The sequence below is a fragment of the Schistocerca gregaria genome, chromosome 8, assembly GCF_023897955.1.
Source record: "Schistocerca gregaria isolate iqSchGreg1 chromosome 8, iqSchGreg1.2, whole genome shotgun sequence".
Taxonomy (NCBI): domain Eukaryota; kingdom Metazoa; phylum Arthropoda; class Insecta; order Orthoptera; family Acrididae; genus Schistocerca; species Schistocerca gregaria.
Window position 1 is genome coordinate 510,388,959 of NC_064927.1, and position 21,124 is coordinate 510,410,082.

Below are 21,124 nucleotides of genomic sequence, written 5' to 3' on the forward strand. Positions count from 1 at the left end.
TGGGTAGCAAGGCAGTGCATGCATCACACGCTAGCAGGGCAAGACTAATTAATGAGTGCACTAAAAGTTATTAATGGTTGAAAATTACATCGCCAAAACAACGTCTTATAGAGGGGTTCCGTGGAAGATATATATTAAAAAGTTGCAGGACGCGAAGAAGAACGTTTATGGACAAAGCGTGCTGCTGCCCACTAATGCAATGACTAGTGCAACTGCGTATGACCACGTAATTGGTATCCTATATTTGGTATGGAGCTGCAACTACTAAAAAGAAATTTATTAAGTGCACTATTTTGGGCCATTAAAATAAGACGCTACCAGCAATGCGTTGCGATCGTAAGTGTGAAGCTGTGCCTTGTAACATATACCAAAAAAGTAACCAATTTCAAGTGTAATGAAGTGTAATTATATTGTGCTATGCTGAAAAGTTTATATTAAATCAGTGTTAACATAAAAGTGCATTACCAATGAATTTTGTCGATAGTTAACCTGTTTCCCTTACCTCATGATACGTGGCTTTTGTACGAGTCATGGTTCCAACAAAATTACGATGGAAGCATGGACTGCCTTACAGATGCTGAAAATGGCTATTAAAATATCTATACCGAGTTATAACTGTGGAAGTCAACGAGAAGTTGGGAGCAGAAGACAACAAAAGGTACTGTAATTGCAAATTTCAGGACACTACGACGTGGCTGCAAAACTATAGAGAAGTGTAACAACTAGAAACCTTAAAGTGATTAAAATTGTAGTTTTAAAGATAATTGCTTTCATTAAAACCAAGAATGATCATCGCAGCATAGTAGGCGTTTCAGTAATTAGTGAAAAGATATTTGTACATTAATATGTGTAGCTTTCAGGTACTATTTATTGTAATATTGTATGTGAAATATAACCAATATCACGTGTGATATATTAAGAGAAGCTCGAATCCTTGCTGAAGAAAGTTGGATCCTATGAACTAGAGCCCTGGTTAAAGAAAGAATAATTGAAGTAGCGTACCTCAAATGGGGTCAGCCACATAGTTTACTGTGTGAAGTATTGCAGATGATTTCCCGTTTCTTAAAAATTTACTCATATAAACGTAGTGTGAAGGTTGTAAACTCCAGTCACCAAGATACAGTTACAGTCTGACGCACCCTTGTGCAGTCGCGCCATACGAAGTCCGATTGTTATCGTGTTGGGTTAGCACTAGTATTGTTATTAATAATTAAGCGGAGCGCAGCGACGACTACAATGTCTACTGAAATTTATCCAAGAAGAGGAAAGATGTTAAAATAACCAATTTTAGTCTAAATGTTTCTCTGATTTTCAAGACATATCGTTACCCAAGCACAAGTTATGATAGGAGTGTCAGAAAACCCAAAGGACAGATAATTATCGATTCAACATATTTCACTAGTACATACCAAATACATCCACATATGATTAAATTCAGTGTATGCAATGAGTTAGTAAATAAAGACACGAAACTCAGATAAGTGGTACCATATTTGAATTCATGTATCAATTTCTAAACATTCATGGTGGTGTCTGTTTGTGCTATATCGTGTCTCCCTACCACTATCGCGCAACTACGCTCTGAGTGTGTTTTTTAGGGAATTAACTAGTTTGAACCTGGGACCTGCTGCTGGTAAGGAGGCGCCAGACCACACATGACATGTAGAATTCAGAAGAGTTCAGTGAGACTAGCGATGATATAACCAAATACTAAATGAACTCAGCGTCAGCTCCACTGCACTCCCGGTAAAAGAATCTTAATACTTACTAAATTTAGTGGAAAGGGTTCAAGGCTTTCCTATTTTTAGTTAGCTGGTAAAATAACGTCGAAAAAGCAGTTAAGTTTACCATTTGGAAATTTTATTCTACTGACAAAACATCGTTTATAAATTGCACTATTGATAAAAGGAAATGTTTTAATACAGGATGGTAAAAACCAACTGCGTTCAACAAAAATGTGAACGAATATTCCCTGAGTGGGTTTCCAAGTTCTACAATCGATCGAAGGATGACCTATGCCATATCACATCTATAATCTAGGTTTAATTTAAGTTTCACAAAAGAGAAAACTATCAAAATGGTCTACAGTGACCCTCAATTATCTTTAATTACTTATATAACTTGTCGTAAATTACAGAAGCTGATGTGGCTTCTCAATAGCTATATAAAAGAAAAATCATTGCGTTTCAGATCTTTTCTTCAAGTGGCAAATGTGAGCACCATGAGTTTTAATTAACGATCGACACTAGTATTACGCAAAAAAAGGGGTGTAACAGATGAGTCTTCTGCAGTTCTGAGTGAAGCCTTATGCGCTCAAAAATGCGGCATCGCGTGCGTTCATTACTTTGTCGGTGTTTAGGCAGCGTCAGGGCGACAGCGCCCGGCGCACCAGCCATCCAGCTCGCAGTCTCGGAACTAACTCTCCTAACTTCTCCTTACTACAATTCACCGAAATTGGTTAAAAAAAACTGGCTGTGTTTTAATCTGACCAATCAGGGTCTCAATGTTAACCTTAAGCTCTGCCTACAAAAATTCTGTCTATCCAATGAGAAACGTTATACTTTTCGTGGTGGGGCAATGTTTTTAAAGTTTGCAACGTAACTGAGAAGCTATAAAGTCTCACGCTAAAACCTGCAGCTGGTGTGGTCCTTTTAGCGTTATCGTGAGATCTATATTGTTCTTCTGGGGGGCTCTATCTATTAACATGTGCTGGAGGATTGTCCTAATGTAACAGACACGCAAAAAAGTCTCACGCTAAAACTTGCGGGTGGTAGTGGGCCTTTTTGTGGTGTCGTAAGATCTATACTGCTTTTCTGGAGGGCTCTAGCTTTTAACATGGGCTGGGGGGTGGTCCTTGACGCACCTGAGACGCGAAAAAGTCTGACGCTAAAACGTGCGGGTGGTAGTCGTACAGGTAGGCCTTATCGTAGGGCCTTCTAGCTTAACACGGTTCTGCTCTCGGGTTCTGTCCTCGTTTCTCCCCTCGGAACTGCGTCTGCCTCACGGTGGGAAGGTACGACATGCATTTAGGCATTCATGTGTTAGTCTGTGGTATTCCATTTGCTCACTCGTTACTCGTATTACTTTGGTTAATTTAATGTCATGATTTATTCGGAGCTATGTGAGATACTACTGGATTTGCTTGTCATGTCAGGGTTTTCATGGAAGGTGTTAAAGGCTGGAAATTGGGAGACGCAACTATGGCTTTGTTCTAAAGGTAAAAGGGAGCATCAGAATGAGGCGTCCGCATCCGACAAGAGGCCTGGCACACTGCTGGTTGGGGTTATTGCCCTCAGCTCGGAAAGTGCCTATGGAGAATAATAATAATCGCCAGAACATTGTGTCAATAAATGTCAGTAGTAAGTCTATGCTACTTGCACCGATCGGCAGCAACTGAATCAACATGGAAGACTCTACGACAGGAAGATACTGCAGTGCGAGAGAAACAAGTAGAGCCTGGACAATATCACATATGACAATAGAAGAATTGCTTGGGTAGTGTGTTATGTGATGAATAAACGCCAGACAACTTAAATAAAGATGGTTTTGTTGGAATATGAAGAGCTAATGCGGTGAAGGCTTCAACTTCAATCCACTGTAGTTGAGTTGGCTGTGAGGGGATACAAAGAAGTAATGCTGTTAAAATATCTGTGGTCATCTTTTGCGGCAGAGGAGCAGCCAACAGATCACGAAAAGCGACCATACCAACAGCACCATGGTGGAAATGCAGACATTGGCTGTGTCTCGCCGCTGAGGGATCTAAAATAAAAGTGTCGTGGACCAGAATATTGTAGCACACTTCATCGGCAATGACAATGCTACCTCAAAGTAGGAAGTGGTCCCTTGAAGGCAGGAAGCTCGCAGACAATAGAACACAAGTTAACCACCTCAGTGCACTCCTCAGTATCCAAGATACTGGCAGTATGTGGCTATGGACAGGAGGGCGGTAGCATACTGTTGAATTAGCCAGAAAAGAAATCTGGTGTCATTACAGATATAAACTATTTCTATTTGTTACATCGTGTATCAGTATTAGTATTAGTTTGAAACAATTGTAGCGCAATAGTGTTGGTAGATACACTTAAGTACAGTAACAGATCAAGTTTTCATTAAAAGTTGTAGAAGTTGTGGTGATGGGAAATATAATAGCATTGCTTCCAGTAGTATATTTTGTATGATTCGATGTGTATGTATAGGGAAAAAATTTTTGTTGGTAAGTATTTTAATGTGAAAATATTCAGCCTGTGTTCGAATTACAAGTGTCAGGTTGCACTGATAGAAATAAATAGTACCTGTGTAAGACGTCTCTTACTGAAGGTCTGCAGAGTCAAAGCGCGAATGAAGAAGTACAGTAGGCTGCTTCCCCAGATTCTGCAACTCAGAATGAGAGAGTCTTGTTGAAATTCCGAATTTTAAAAGGGTAATCTACCAGTGATTTGTGTTCATTTAATGCACAAAGTAAAGGAGAAAATCGACGTTTACACCCTGATTTCTGTACTTGTTGCACATAGTCAACTTCTGTGATTTGTTTAACGTGTAGGAAGCCTGTCCATTTGGTCAGGGAATGTAGAGATTACTCATGGTTACTGTTGACAAGTACGAATATGCATGAAGCACTAGTGTTGTATTGGTAATTGGCTCCTTTCTAACTGAGTGGATGAGGTACATTAGAAATCGAAATAATGTAGTAAACACTTACTGTCGGTGCTTGTACCTCCCAGGTCCAAATAATCTGCATTAATCACCGGTATTCCTGAAAGTGTAGGAAAATATGTCGTTAGTGAGATTCATTGCCTTGTTGCTTGTTATTTGCTCCAGTGGCTTGTCGATAGTTACTTATCAGGTTGTGCCTGCTGCTTCTTCAGTGCAATCGTCTGAAATTTCAAGAGAGTTAATGAAGATATTGCGGATTTTGAGTCAGGCTTTAATCCTGAGAAGCTGTGAAAGCTCACGTAGCATCTATTTATGTATGTCTACAGAAATTTATGCAACAAGAGGCAACCTGTTAAAATTACCATTTTACATATTAATGTTTCTGTCCTTTTCAAGACATATTGTGACCCAAGCATTAGTTATGATAGGAATGTCAGAAAACTTATACTAGGCCAAGGGCTGATAGTTGTCCACTCAACATATTTCATTAGTATGTAGAAAATACATAAACATATGATTAAATCCAGTGGATGAAATGAGTTAGGAAATAGAAATATGAAACGTAGAGGATATGTAGGATATTTGAATTCATGTATCAATTATATATTTTAATAAGACTCAATATTAAGAGCTCTAATTTGGGAGATGTGCCTTGGCTTTATTGTAAAAGTAAAGTGGAGAGACTGAATGAGGCATCCAAGTCCCTCAAGAGACCTGGCACACTTCTTGGTGGGTTATTGTCCTCAGCTCAGAAAGTGCCTATGGAGAATAAAATTCGCCAGAACACTGTGTCAGGAAATCTATGCTGGTTGTACCGATCGTCAGCAACTGAATCTACATGGAAGCCTCAAGGTCAAGAAGATATAGCGGTGCCAGAGAAACATGTAGAGCCTGGACAATATCACATATGCCAGTTCAAGAATTGGTTGGGTAGCGAATTACGTGATGAACCAACGCCACACCTCTGTAATACAGATGGTTCGACGGAATGTGAAGAGGAAATGCGGTGAAGGCGTCAACCCTAGTCCACTCTATTTCAGATGGTTGCGAGGGAATACGAACCAACGTATTGTAAGCTATTTCCTTTGTTGAAGGACTGCATCGCTTCAGTATTCTACCAATAAACCGCAATCTAGAGTTCGCCTTGCCCGTTACTTGTGTAATCTCATTGTTCCATTTGAGATCATTTCGTATAGTCTGGCCCAGATACTTGACGGATGTTACCGCTTCCAAAGACTGGGCATTTATTTTTTACTCGTACATTAATGGGGACTTTCGCCTTTTTATACGCATTAGGTTACACTTACTAATATTGACGCATTTATTTTCTGCAAATCCTCATTGAACTGTTTACAGCTTTCGTATGATACTACTTTCCTTTAGACCACAGCGTCGTCGTCAAAGAATCTAATGATTCATCATCAACCAGATCCTTTATGTAAATCGTAAAAAGCACCGGACCTATTACACTGTCCTGGGTCACATCTGAAGTTATGACGGTTTCTGTTGAAGTCACCCCGTTCAAGACGACATACTGCTCTCTGTCTACTGTTAGAAAACTTTCTATCCAACCGCACATGTCATCGGATAGACCGTAAGCGCGCACTTTTTTTAGCAAGCGACAGTGCGGAACTGAGTCGAGCGCCTTTCGAAAGTCGAGAGATATGGCATCAACCTGGGAGTTGGTATCTAGAGCCTGTTGTATATCATGCACAAAGAGGGCCAGCTGTGTCTCGCATGACCGCTGTTTCCTAAAACCGTGCTGGTTTCTGCAGATGAGCTTCTCAGAGTCTAGCAAGGTCATTATGTCTGAACAAAAAATGTGTTCCATGATTCTACAACAAATCGATGTCAGTGAAATTGGCCGCTAATTATGTGCATCCTATTTTCTATCCTTTTTATAGGTTACTATGACCTGGGCCTTCTTCCAGTGCCGTGGAACTTTCAGCTGTTCCAATGATCTCTGATAGATGATAGATAAGAATGGTGCTATATTTGTAGCATAGTCAACGTAATATCGTACGGGGATACCGTCTGGGCCAGATGCCTTCCTGGCGTCTAAGGATGTTAACTGTTTTACAATCCCTGATACACTAAACACTATGTCAGCCGTCCTTGCGTTTGTTCGATATTTGAAAGGGGGAATGGTGCTGCAGTCCTCTACCATAAACGAGATTTTTAAAGCTGGGTTTAGAATTTCGGCCTTCTGTTTATCATCATCCGTTACATTACCCGTGCTGTCAGCAAGAGAAGACATTGAATTACCTGTAGCGTTCAACGATTTTACGTACCAACAAAATTTTTTGGGGTTATTTTTAGAATCTGCAGCTAAATAAATGCTTTCAAATTCGTTAATAGAATCTCTCATTGACCTTTTGACAGCTGCTTTCATTTCGTATAACTTCTGTTTGTCAGCAAGGCCTGCATTGCTGCTCTCTCAGCAGCTTCCTAATACACTCCTGGAAATTGAAATAAGAACACCGTGAATTCATTGTCCCAGGAAGGGGAAACTTTATTGACACATTCCTGGGGTCAGATACATCACATGATCACATTGATAGAACCACAGGCACATAGACACAGGCAACAGAGCATGCACAATGTCGGCACTAGTACAGTGTACATCCACCTTTCGCAGCAATGCAGGCTGCTATTCTCCCATGGAGACGATCGTAGAGATGCTGGATGTAGTCCTGTGGAACGGCTTGCCATGCCATTTCCACCTGGCGCCTCAGTTGGACCAGCGTTCGTGCTCGACGTGCAGACCGCGTGAGACGACGCTTCATCCAGTCCCAAACATGCTCAATGGCGGACAGATCCGGAGATCTTGATGGCCAGGGTAGTTGACTTACACCTTCTAGAGCACGTTGGGTGGCACGGGATACATACGGACGTGCATTGTCCTTTGGAACAGCAAGTTCCCTTGCCGGTCTAGGAATGGTAGAACGATGGGTTCGATGACGGTTTGGATGTACCGTGCACTATTCAGTGTCCCCTCGACGATCACCAGAGGTGTACGGCCAGCGTAGGAGATCGCTCCCCACACCATGATGCCGGGTGTTGGCCCTGTGTGCCTCGGTCGCATGCAGTCCTGATTGTGGCGCTCACCTGCAAGGCGCCAAACACACATACGACCATCATTGGCACCAAGGCAGAAACGACTCTCATCGCTGAAGACGACACGTCTCCATTCGTCCCTCCATTCACGCCTGTCGCGACACCACTGGAGGCGGGCTGCACGATGTTGGGGCGTGAGCGGAAGACGGCCTAACGGTGTGCGGGACCGTAGCCCAGTTTCATGGAGACGGTTGCGAATGGTTCTCGCCGATACCCCAGGAGCGACAGTGTCCTTAATTTGTTGGGAAGTGGCGGTGTGGTCCCCTACGGCACTGAGTAGGATCCTACGGTCTTGGCGTGCATCCGAGTGTCGCTGCGGTCTGGTCCCAGGTCGACGGGCACGTACACCTTCCGCCGACCACTGGCGACAAGATCGATGTACTGTGGAGACCTCACGCCCCACGTGTTGAGCAATTCGGCGGTACGTCCACCCGGCCTCCCGCATGGCCACTATATGCCCTCGCTCAAAGTCCGTCAACTGCACATACGGTTCACGTCCACGCTGTCGCGGCATGCTACCAGTGTTAAAGACTGCGATGGAGCTCCGTATGCCACGGCAAACTGGCTGACACTCACGGCGGCGGTGCACAAATGCTGCGCAGCTAGCGCCATTCGACGGCCAACACCGCGGTTCCTTGTGTGTCCGCTGTGCCGTGCGTGTGATCATTGCTTGTACAGCCCTCTCGCAGTGTCCGGAGCAAGTATGGTGGATCTGACACACCGGTGTCAATGTGTTCTTTTTTCCATTTCCAGGAGTGTATGTGTACCAAGGAGGAGCCTTTCCCTCCTGTACATTTTTTTGGTACATACTTCTCGTGGTGGATAATATCTTTAAATTCCGACCAAACATGCTCAATATATTTGTGTCCCGTGGTGAATGCTTGAAGCTGACTATGAAGAATATTCATTAATGACACTTTCATTTGCTTTCAAAAACAAGAAAACTCTACGCTTTTTCTTCGGTGGTGATTTTTTTTTTTCATCTTCCACTGACATATAAGCCACAACGACATTATGGCCGCTAACACCTTCTTCTAGATTAACTTCCTCAAAAAGATTAAGTCTGTTTGTCTCCGAGATATCTAATATGTTCCCATGTCGAATTGGAATTCTAACCAATTGCTCAGGGTTGTACGTTGAAGAAATTCACACTACTCTTTGCTTTGGCTCCTTGTGACAAACGTGTAATTTTCCCAATCAATTGATGCCAGATCTGATTCTAATTCCCTTGACGGCGACACACCGCCAATGTTTGCGTTTCCACTATGATGCTGCTGTTATGGTCACTTTTCATGGTCTGTTGGTTGCTCGTATGCCACAGAAGATGACCTCAGATATTTTCGCAGCATTACTTCTTCGTATTCCCTCGCAACCATCTGAAATAGAGTTCGTCTGTATGGGACCCTTTCCAGTTGGGTCCGCTTCAAGAGATTGAGAAGGTCCAAAGAAGAGAGGCAAGGTTCGTGACTGGTACATTTAGCCATCGCGAGAGCGTTACAAATCTCATAGCAAGTTTGAAGGAGGGTACACTTGCAGATAGACTATGTGCTAAACGGAAGTTGCTGCTCACTCAGTTCCGAAATCCGATCTTCGCTGAGCATGTGGAGCATATATTATTACCACCAATTTTCAAATCGTGCAATAATCACCATTCGAAGATAAAGGAAAGTGAGCTCGTACTGAGGCGTTCAGACAGTCGTTCTTCCCTCGTACGATCCGCGAGTGGAACAGAGAGGGAGAGGCAGGGGGAGAGGGGAATATGACTTTGGCACGAATTGTGCCCTCCGCCACACACCGCTTGGTGGCTACCGGAGTATATATGTAGATGTAGATATAGAATCAGACTGACATGGACCAAAATATAGTTGCAAGCTTCATCGACAATGAGTATGCTCCCCCAAAGTAGGAAGTGATCCCTCGCAAGCAGGAAGCTCACAGACAACAGAACACAAGTTATCCACCTACAAGTCATCTACTATGTCCAAGATACTGGCAGTGTGTGGCTACGGACAGAAGTCATACTGTTGAATTATCCAGAAAAGAAACCTGGTGTCATTACATACATACACTGTTTCTATTTGTACTGGTAGATACACTTAGGTATAGTAGCAGTGGAAGTTTTCATTAAAAGTTGTAAGACTTGTGGTGATGGGAAATATAATTGCATTAGCTTCATTAGTACTTTTTGTATAGGAAAAAATGTTGATAGTAAATATTCTTGTGTGAAAATATTCAGGCTGTGCTTACAATACAAGCATCAGCCTGCAACGAAATAAATAAATGTATCTGTGTAAGATGTTCGATACTGGGGGCCTTCATAATCAAAGTAGGAATGAAGAAGAACAGTAGGCTAGTTCCCCAGATTCTGCAACTCAGAATTAGTGACTCTTGTTGAAATTTAGAATTTTCAAAGGGAAATCAGTCAGTGACTTGCAGTCCTTTAAGGGACAAAGTGAAGAAGGAAATCTACGTTTACACCCCGATAGGTGTACGTGGTGCACATAATCAACTTCTGTGATTTATTTCAAGTTTAGGCAGCCTGTCCATTTTTTTGGGGGTGTAGAGAATATTTGTGGTTTCTACTGAGAAATAAGACCTTTCTTCAAACACTGCTGTTTTATTGGAAATTTGTTCTTCTCTAATTGATTAGATGACGTGTATTAGAAAGTGAAATAATGTAATAAACACTTTAAAGTAGGCTGTTTAGGTTTTTTATATTGGTAACGCCACGTAGCGCTCTGTATGAAAATCACTGGCTGTGCTGTGTGCAGTCAGTGGCTGGTTGGCATTGTTGTAATACTCGCCATTGTAGTGTTGGGCAGCTGGATGTTAACAGCGCTTAGCGTTGCGCAGTTGGAGGTGAGCCGCCAGCAGTGGTGGATGTGAGGAGAGAGATGGCGGAATTTTGAGGGAGGACGATCTGGACGTTTCTCATTAAGGAGGAGTAAATTTGTAAGACTAGATGTCATGAACTGATATATATAATATGACTTTTGAACAATATTAAGGTAAATATATTGTCTGTTCTCTATCAAAATCTTTCTTTTGCTAACTATGCCTATCAGTAGTTAGTGCCTTGAGTAGTTTGAATCTTTTATTTAGCTGGCAGTAGTGGCGCTCGCTGTATTGCAGTAGTTCGAGTAACGAAGATTTTTGTGAGGTAAGTGATTTGTGAAACGTATAGGTTAATGTCAGTCAGGGCCATTCTTTTGTAGGGATTTTTGAAAGTCAGATTGCGTTATGCTAAAAATATTGTGTGTCACTTTAGTATCGATCAGAATAACATTAGATGTTTATCAGCACAGTAATTCATTAATTTTTCTAAGGGGACGTTTCAATTTACCATCGCTACTTGTGCCTCCCAGGTCCAAATAATCTGCATTAATCCTCGGTATTCCTGAAATTGTAGTAAAACTACCGTTAGTGTGAGGGTTTGCGTAGTGGCTTGCTAGGTGCTGAAGTGACATGTCGCTAATTACTTAGCAAGTGGTGTTCGTTGCGTCCTCAGTGCAGTCTTCTGAAATTTCAAGAGAGTTGATTAAGAGATTGCGGATTTTTAGCCAGGTGGTAATCATGAGACTGTGAAATCTCAATTAGCATCAACTCATCGATGCCTAGAGAAATTTCTCCAAGAAGAGGCAAGATGATAAAATTACCATTTTCCCTACAAATGTTTCTGTGATTTTCAAGACATGTTGTGACCCAAGCATTAGTTTTGATAGGAGAGTCAGAAAACTTATTGTAGATAGTTACATATTTCTTTAGTATATAGTAAATACATTCACATATTATTAGTGATTAGTGATCAGTGAACCATTAAATGACAAACAAAAGGAACAAATCGAAGTTTACAGCCTGATAGGTGTACTTACTGCAAATTATCAACTTTTGTGATTTCATTCAAGTGTAGGAAGGCTGTCCATTACACCAGGAAATGTAGAGAACACTCATGGTTGCTAATGAGAAGTATGAATTTGCACGAAAGACCGCTGTTGTACAGGTAATTGGATCATTTCTAATAGAGTAGTTGAGGTACATTAGAAAGCGAAGCAATGTAATAAACACTCACCACCCATAGTCGTGCCTCCCAGGTCCACATAGTCTGCATGAATCCTCTGTATTCCTGAAAGTGTAGGAAAACTGTTGTTAGTGCGATTCATTGCTTCGTGGCTTGTTAGGTGCAGCAGTGGCTTGTCGTTAGTTACGTATGAGGTAGTGCTGGTTACTTCCTCAGTGCAATCTTCTCAAATTTAAATAGAGTTGATTAAGTGATTGAGGATTTTGAGCCAGGCGTTAATCAGGAGAAACAGTGAAATCTCAGCTAGCATCTGTTTATGTATGTCTACAGAAATTTATCCAAGAAGAGGCATGATGTTAAAATTGCCATTTTCCATATATAAATGTTTCTGTGATTTTCACGACATGTTGTGATTCTAGCACTAGCTATGATAGCAGTCTCAGAAAACGCTTTGTAACTCAATAGACTGATAGTTATCCACTCAACATATTTCATAACTATATAAAAAATACATCCACTTATGATTAAATCCAGTGTATGTAATGACTTAGGAAATAAAGATACGAAACGCAGAGGTACCATACTTTAATTCTTGTATCAATTGTATTAGAATAAGATTGAATATTAAAAGCTGGAAACTGGGAGACATGTCAGTGGCTTTGTTCCAAAAATAAAACGGAGCATCGAAACGAGGCAATCGAAAGACTCAAGAGCCCTGGCACCCTTCTTGATGGGTTATTGTGCTTAGCTCAGAAAGTGTCTATGGAGAATAATATTCGCCAGAACGTTGTGCCAGGAAATGTTAATAGTATGTCAATGTTACTTGTACCGATTGGCAGCAACTGAACTAACATGGAAGACTCAATGTCAAGAAGATATTGCGGTGCAACACCAAAAAGTACAGCTTTCAAAATATCACATACGCCACTTCAAGAATTGCTTGGGTTGCTGGTTAAGTGTTGAGTCAACGCCAGAACTCTGTAATACACATGGTTTCGACGGAATGTGAAGAGGCAATGCAGTGAAAGCATCAACTCCAGTCCACTCTACTTCAGATGGTTGCGATGGGATACGAAGAAGCAATGCTGTGAAAATATCTGAGGTCATCTTCTGTGGCATAACAGATCGCGAAAAGCGACCATAACAACAGCATCACGGTGGTAATGAAGACATTGGCTGTGTCTCACCACCGAGGGATCTAGAATAAAAGTGACATGGACCAGAATATTGTTGCACGCTTCAATGGCAACGACAACGCTCCCTGAGAGTAGGAAATCAGCTGGAAGCTGGCCGTCAACACAACAAAATGTATCCACCTCAACGCTGTCCACAGTATCCCAGATATTGTGCAGTGTTTGGCTATGGACCAGGGCGGGGGGGGGGGGGGGGGGCAGTCGAGTGTATTGTTGAATTACCCACAAAAGGAATCTGATGTCGTTACATATGTATACTATTTGTATTTATTAAAGGATGTATATTAGCGACTAATAAGTGGGAAATAATTAGTGGGGCAATAGTAGTGGTAGTTATAGTTAGGTACAGTAGTAGCTGCAGATTTCATTAATAGCAGAAAAAGTTATGGTAATGGAAAATAGAACTGAATTAGCTTTAGTAGTACATTTTCTACCATTAGATGTCGATGTGGGAAAAAAGTTTTGATAGTAACGATTTTGCTGTGAAAATATACAGCTTGTGTTTAAAACACTGAAATCATGCTGGAATGAAATAAATAAATATTACCTGTGTTAGATGTCCGTTCAGACGGTCTGCAGAATCAAAGTGGAGTGAAGAAGAACTTTAGACCAGTTCCCCTGATTGTACACCTGAGGATTTGCGAGTCTTCTTGAAATTTGACTTTTTAAGGGGATATCAGTCAGTGGTTTGGGTACCTTTAAAGGGCTTGTTTCAAGTATAGCAAGCCTGTCCATTATGTCAGGGAATACTCATGGTTGTTATTGAGGAGTACGAATTTCGTTTAGGTGTACATGAAACACTGGTATCGTATTGGTGATTGGTTCCTTTCTAATTGAGTAGATGGCGTATATTAGAAAGGAAAATAATGTTCTAAACAGTTACCGATGTTATTTGTACCTTTCAGGTCCAAATAATCTGCATTAATCCTCAATATTCCCCAGAGGGTAGGAAAACAATCATTAGTGGGATTGTTTGCCTTGTGACATATTACGTGGTGAAGTGGCAAACCGCTAGTTACTTATAAGGTGGTGCTGGTTGCGTCCTTAGTACAATCTTCTGAAATTTCAAGAGAGTTGAGTAAGAGATTGCGGATTTGCAGCCAGGTGGTGGGCGTTACAGATACAAATGTGTGATATAGAAGCTGAGCATATCAGAGGACTACCAAACAGAAACTTTCTTGGTGAGACATGAATGCTGAGGGAGACGTTAGGCTGAGTCTTGGTGAGAAGAAGGTTGATGGAAGCCAGTGAGGGAGGATGTGCCTCATGTCTTCGGGATGCAACAGCAGAGGTGTAAACTCACTGAAACAGCCAAGCAGTGCTGCTTTGCACCAGCTGATGTGGTCACATACAGATGCCAACCTCATGAGGTCAAAGAAATGGTTCCAATGGCTCTGAGCACTATGGGACTCAACTGCTGTGGTCACCAGTCCCCTAGAACTTAGAACTACTTAAACCTAACTAATCTAAGGACATCACACACAACCATGCCCGAGGCAGGATTCTAACCTGCGACCGTAGCAGTCGCACTGTTCCGGACTGCGCGCCTAGAACCGCGAGACCACCGCGGCCGGCTCTCATGAGGTCATCTTCCAATGGATCCACCTCAAACTATGAGCTATTCTAGTTCGTAGCTTCTAGGGTTACAGTAATTTGGAAGGTATTAGTCTCTGAGACAAAGATGGCTGTCATTGTGTATGTTGCCTAAAGGAAGGGGTCCACTATAATCTTGGAAAATTGCTGAAGTTAATTGAACGATTTCCTGGAGGACATTTTTGGCTGTTCAGAGACTTGTTGCGATGGTTTAGGTTCCATTTCAATATTCTGTGGTGAGTGACAAGTAACTACTGTTGTTCAGAATGCATGGACCATTAGTTAACCTACATATTCTTCATTGCCTCTGTTAAACTTCACAAATTGCGTTCCCTTACAAACTTTCGTACCGCAGGCTTAGTGGAGAACACGTACTGCACAAGTAGGAATCCTGCTGGGATCGACTTGGCTGAGCTCAGCGCTACGAAGACAACTTCTACAGCGGACTGTGACCAGCTGCGTTTTTTAGAACAGGTAGAACACTTTTTAGTAATTTCAACTTTGTTCTATCTTTTACAAGTGTCGTTAGATAATAGTTACTATGTTTTATTCTGTAGTCTGATGTGCTCGAGTTGTCCTGCAAAGGTGGGAGGCACCTTTTTCTATTGTTTTTGAAACTGCCTCACTCGATGCTCAGGTTAATCTGAAATGGTGTTACGAAAGTAACACGTTTCACTGACTAGTCAGTGTTATAGAGCAGAGGAAAATGAAAGTATGGAAAGGGAAACAAAACACGGTGATTGCAATGTGGCCTGATGCCGTGGCAGAGATTTTATTGAATGGACGTCTACTACCCAGGACATAGGAGACACACGGAAGTGTCAGCTGTATACGTGGAATGAGTGCAGTAAATAGTCACAGATGTACATAATGAATTAAAAGTTCGTACGCTGGATTCCGAATACCTGTCTTACGGCCTCAGGGCCTTCTTGCTTGATGACTATCGCCATGGTCAGTATCTGATGATGAGTGGAAACATCACGTGTCATCCTGTTTATATGTGTAAGGAATTGCCCTCTCCCTCCAGCGAACCATTGTGTGCAATGGGTCCAGTGACCGCTGATGATGGAAGAGAGGGTAGAGGCCTTGTTCAGTTTCTGATGGTGGCATTCTTGCTCTGCTGCGTGTGTCGACCAGTCCAAGGCACGGTCGAGGCAAGCAGCTCACTGCGTGGGATACTAAGCCGAACTAAGCTGGTTTGCAAGAAATGTTTTCGCAGAGGCAAAAATGACCAGCTTCGGGAGCATGTTAGATTGCCAACAATTAAAATTCGTGTCAGACAGGGAGTTGAACATGGATTACATGTTTAATGCTAGCCGTCGCCGTACTGCCTAGGCCATCTGAACACGACTCATGACAAGGCCCAAACTTTCGTATGTCTTCGTCCATGTGCACAACTTGCACTCGTATGTTAGATTTATTCCCATCCAGGAAGTACATATTTACTTAGGGTCATCGTATTTGTGAATAAATACATAAGAGCAGTGCCTGTTTTATTAAACAGTACGATGCAGTGTTCCTAAGGATGGATGTCCAAAGGAACATTACATCGTATTTCTGTACAATACAGGCACTGCTGTTTCGTATTAGTAACGTGATTTGTTTCTGTTGATGCGATTGCCTTAAATCTTTACTCCCATCGATTACTTTTTGAGAGTCTCCCAATAGCTGTTTTCCATACTCAGTAACTTCGTGTTTCCAAAATAAAGCAATATTCTTCGTAGAAAACCGATGGTAGTGATTGTACACTATATAAAGAATAGTCGTAGTTAAACGTTGTTACCAAAACCCTCGAAAATTTCTTGAGTGATTTACTTAAACTTGTAACACTGTACTTAAATAAACATTTGGAGTTTGGACACACACAAGCTATATTATTTTTAATCTGTGTGATACATAAATTTATACGTATACACTGATGGAAAATATCGCAGCACCAAAAAATAATTAATACCAAGTAATGAAATTTCGGGAATACATTGTCCAGGTAACACATTTACGTTGCAAAATCACATGTTAATGTAAGTGCGAGATAAGCCATTGCAAATGTTAACTGCTGTTCTATTAATAAATGGTGTAACAGCTAGAATGGTGAAAGCAAGCATGAAAACGTGCACGCGTTGTGTTGTACAGGTGCCGGACGTCAACGTGTGGAGTGGAGTTCCGTGCGTGTTGCTCTTGGTCGGCCAATATAGGGATGATTAATGCTGTTTGTGGATGTTGCTGGAGTTGTTGCCCGCATGTGCTCGACTGGAGACACGTCTGGTGGTTGAGGAGGCCAAGGCAACATGTCGACACGCTGTAGCACGTGTTCGGTTACAACAGCTGTGTGTGGGAGAGTATTATCCTGTTGAAAAACGTGCCCTGGAATGCTGTTCATGAATAGGAGCACAACAGATCAAATCACCAGATTGACTCACAGATCAGAAGTCAGGGTGCATGGGATAACTGCGAGGGTGCCCCTGCTGTCATACAAGAGCACAGCCCACACCACAGCTCCAGGTGTGGGTCCAGTACGCCCAGCATGCAGGCAGGTTGGTTGCAGGCCTGAGACTGGCCTCCTTCTAAACGCAAGGCAGCCATCACTGGCACTGAGGCAGAACTAGCTTCCATCAGAAAATGGAGGGTGATTTTTAGAAAAGTAAAAATTTCAAAATGCTGTAGAAATAACACGACTGGTCAGAATGACGTCAAAGTGCATCGGAGTATATTCGAATAAGGGGGAAAACGTATGGCAAAAGAAAAAAAAAACGGTCCGAAAATTGATCAATAGATGGCGCCGTATGTGTCAGAATACGTAAATGAAAACACCTGTCGTGTGCACGACCGACTGAAGTTGGTATAAACACGCCGGTTTTGCCACCTGAGGAGACTAGTCAGGGTCAGTACGATGACGAGGCCATCGTACTGTCTCACATCTCCCTTGGGTCGTCATCGGAGCTGATGGACATTGATGTCGACCGGGGGCGATCTTCTCGCCCCAGGAATAAATCTCCTGCCAGTACGGGCTCTCCTCTAAAGCACAGAGGCATGGTGAAAGTTCAGCCACCCTGATCACTGGCTCCATATTACAGTGGAACCTGAATGGATTCAGGACGCATATGGACGAATTACAACTCCTTGTACGAGAGTGTCCCTTGTGCTTATGTCTCCAAGAGACACATTTTCGGGCCAGTGATGCTCCTTCTCTAGGGGGCTATACCGTGTACCGAAAAGATGATCTGATGGGGGAAAGAGCAAAGGGTGGTGTTGCGGTTTTTATCCGTGACATGCACCACTCATCTGAGCTCGCTCTCGTTACGGATTTGCAAGCAGTTGCAGTTGACCTTCTTGTGGGACGGAGGCTCACAGTCTGTTCCATTTACTTACCGCCTCAGGATGCAATAGACTCTGAGGTTCTGACAGACCTTATTAGCCAACTCCCCCGCCCATTTCTGCTTCTGGGGGACTTCAATGCTCATAATGTTTTATGGGGCTCTACGACTACTTGCCTCAGGGGTCGCGTTCTGGAAAGCCTCATGGCGTCCGAAGAACTGTGCATCCTCAACTCTGGTGCTCCCACTCATTTCTGTACTGCTTCTGGGTCGTCGTCAGCTATTGACCTTTCCTTTTGCCCCCCATACACTCGCGGATTCTGCTCTGTGGGAGGTTGCTACTGCCCTACATTCTAGTGACCCCCCTTTTGGATTCGCCTCCTGGATGAAGCTGTGGCATTACCAGTGCCACCCCGGTGGCACCTCTGTAGAACTGACTGGACACTTTTCAGCCGTCTGGCTGCTTTGGAACACCATGCCAGTGTCCACGAATGGGTCGACCGTGTTACGGCCGTGATCTCCCATGCTGCTGAATTGTCGATCCCACAGTCCTCAGGTCATCCCAAGAGGCGTCCTGTCCCTCGGTAGACCACTGAGTGCCGCTCAGCCATCCGGGCCCGCCGTGCAGCTCTGCGCCGCTTCAAGTGCCGTCCCTCAGCTGACAATCTTGCGGCCTTTCGGGTGGCGAGGGCCAAGGCGCGGCGAGTTATTAAAGAGAGCAAACGACGGTCATGGCAATCGTTCTTGAACTCCATCTCCCTCTCCACTAGTTCTACGAAAGTATGGGAAGCCATTAGTAGGATTTCCGGGAAACGCAGCCAACTACCTGTCAGGTATTGCTGCATCAGGGTTGTCTCCTCACGGCGCCGAGAGACATTGCCCAGACACTGGCCATGCATTTTGCAGAATCTACCGCCACTATTAACTGTGATCCAGGTTTCTACCGCTACCACACTGCCATCGAGAGGTGTCGCTTGGACTTCCGGTCTCCCAATTTTGAACCCTACAACTGCCCATTCACAATATGGGAACAGGATTCGTGATAGTGCGCCTGGTCATGATCAAATCCGGTACAGCATGCTGCAGCACTTGTTGCTGCCATCCAAGGAAGTTCACCTGAAATGCTTTAATATGATATGGTTATCCGGCACGTTCCCTGACTCAAGGTGGGAGGCGATTTTAATTCCCCTCCTCAAACCGGGGAAGGACCGAACGCATCCCAGTAGTTATCGGAGTATTTCTTTGTCGAGCTGTGTCGGGAAGACGTTGGAATGCATGGTCAACCGTCACCTGATTTGGCTGCTCGAGACCAGGCAACTCTTTAGCCCCTCTCAGTGTGGGTTTAAGAGATGTCGTTCAACTATAGACAACTTCACCCTGCTTGAGGCGGCCATCCAGCAGGCTTCCTACGTAACCAGCATTGTCCAGGTGTATTCTTTAATATTAATAAGGCGTATGTCACTACTTTGCGCCGCCTTATCCTCAATCAACTCCATCAGTGGGGCTTTCGTGGCCGTCTCCCTATCTTCATTCGGTCCTTTCTTTCCCACCGCCTCTTTCGATATCGGGTTGGTAATGTGCTATCTGATTTGTATATGCAGGAGAATAGTGTTCCACAGGGAAGCGTTTTAAGTGTCGCCCTCTTTTCCGTCGCCATTAACAGTATCACGTCCAATATCTGAACTCGTACCCAGTGCTCCTTGTTTGTGGACGATTTTGCTGTTTTCTGTTCTTCCTCCAGTCTTGTCACTGCTAGTCGGCTGTTGCAGCTTACGATAAAGCGATTAGAGGCATGGAATGCGAAGACGAGTTTTACCTTTTCTGCAGACAAATGTGTGTGTGTTCATTTTAATCGTTGTCGACGTCTTTTTACCTCTCCTGAATTGCGTCTGAGGGACACCATTCTTCCTTTTAGCGACACTGTGAGGTTCCTGGGCCTCCCTTTTGATTCCAAGTTGTCGTTGTTGCCGCATCTAGAGACCTCAAGGTGCGGGCCCTGAAGGCACTGAATATTTTGAAGTGTCTGAACCATCGGTCCTGGGGAGCAGATCTGGCGCGTCTGCTGCAGTTTTATAGGGCTTTCGTCCGATCGCGTCTTGACTATGGATGCACCGTGTATGGGTCAGCGAGGCCTTCATATCTGAATATTCTTGGCTCAGTACACCATGAGGGTATCAGGCTGGCCACTGGTGCCTTCCATACCAGTCCCATCCCCAGTCTGTGTGCTGAGACAGGGGAACCGCCGCTCGCCATCCGGCGGAAAATCCTCATGGTGCGACAGATGTGTTAATTCCTTGCCTGTCCTACCTCCCCTGCAGACCGTCTATGGAACGTCTCTTTTCCAGTCGTCCCAGGGCAACGAGATCATTTGGAATTCGTGCCAAGCAGTTGCTTGAGTCCCTTGGTGTGGAGCGTGTGGCACCCCAACTCCCGGGTTTTACTCGCCTGCCTACCCGGTTGCTCCAGAGGCCCAGCTTCCTTTTAGACTTGTCAGAGTACCGGAGGAGCTGCACTCCTGCGTTTGTTTTTACCTCATTGTTTTACGATATTTTACACCAGCATCCCGACCATGTACCAGTATTTACAGATGGCTCTAAACAGGGGGACACTGTTGGTTGTGCTGTTGTTTTCCCTGATCGAGTCGTCAAGTTACGGCTTCCTGCGGCGTTTACCATCTTTGATGCCGAATTGTTTGCGATCTTGTGGGCATTGGAGCAGATGAGATGTGTTCCCCATCTTAAGTTTCTCATCTGTTCTGACTCCCTGAGTGCCCTTCAGACCATCAACACTTTTACCCAGCGGATACGGTCGTCCAGGACGTCCATGATACCCTAATCCACCTGCAACGGCAGGGGAAGGAAGTTTCTTTCTGCTGGGTGCCGGGGTATGTGGGTATTAGGGGAAACGAACTGGCGGATGTGGCTGCCAAAGATGCACGTTCCCTCCCTCACGTTGTTGAATGTGCCGTCCCTCTCCCTGCTGTTACCTCCCTTTTGCGTTTTCGTGTTATGCGTCAATGGCAAGAGGAGTGGCTGGTAGTCGGTGAAAAAAGCTGCGTCTGGTCAAGGCCACCACGCGGCCAAGCGTACGTCCTACCAGTCAAGCAGGCGGGATGAGGTTCCCCTCACTCGCCTCCACATCGGGCATAGTCCCTTAACGCACGGTTTCTTACTCCGGCGGGAGGACCCCCCAATGTGCAGTGCTTGTTGCGTCCAGATTACTGTCCGCCACATTTA

General features: G+C 43.8%; 1 protein-coding gene across 1 annotated transcript in view; it reads right to left on the reverse strand.

Moving 5' to 3' along the window:
* The window catches only part of LOC126285284 (uncharacterized), a 207,643-nt gene that overhangs the window by 81,016 nt on the left and 105,503 nt on the right, over window positions 1-21,124 (reverse strand). Inside the window, exon 5 of the mRNA XM_049984572.1 lies at window positions 11,840-11,893. Within this exon, the coding sequence (XP_049840529.1) occupies window positions 11,840-11,893 (54 nt within the window). The remainder of the gene's footprint in view (window positions 1-11,839; window positions 11,894-21,124) is intronic.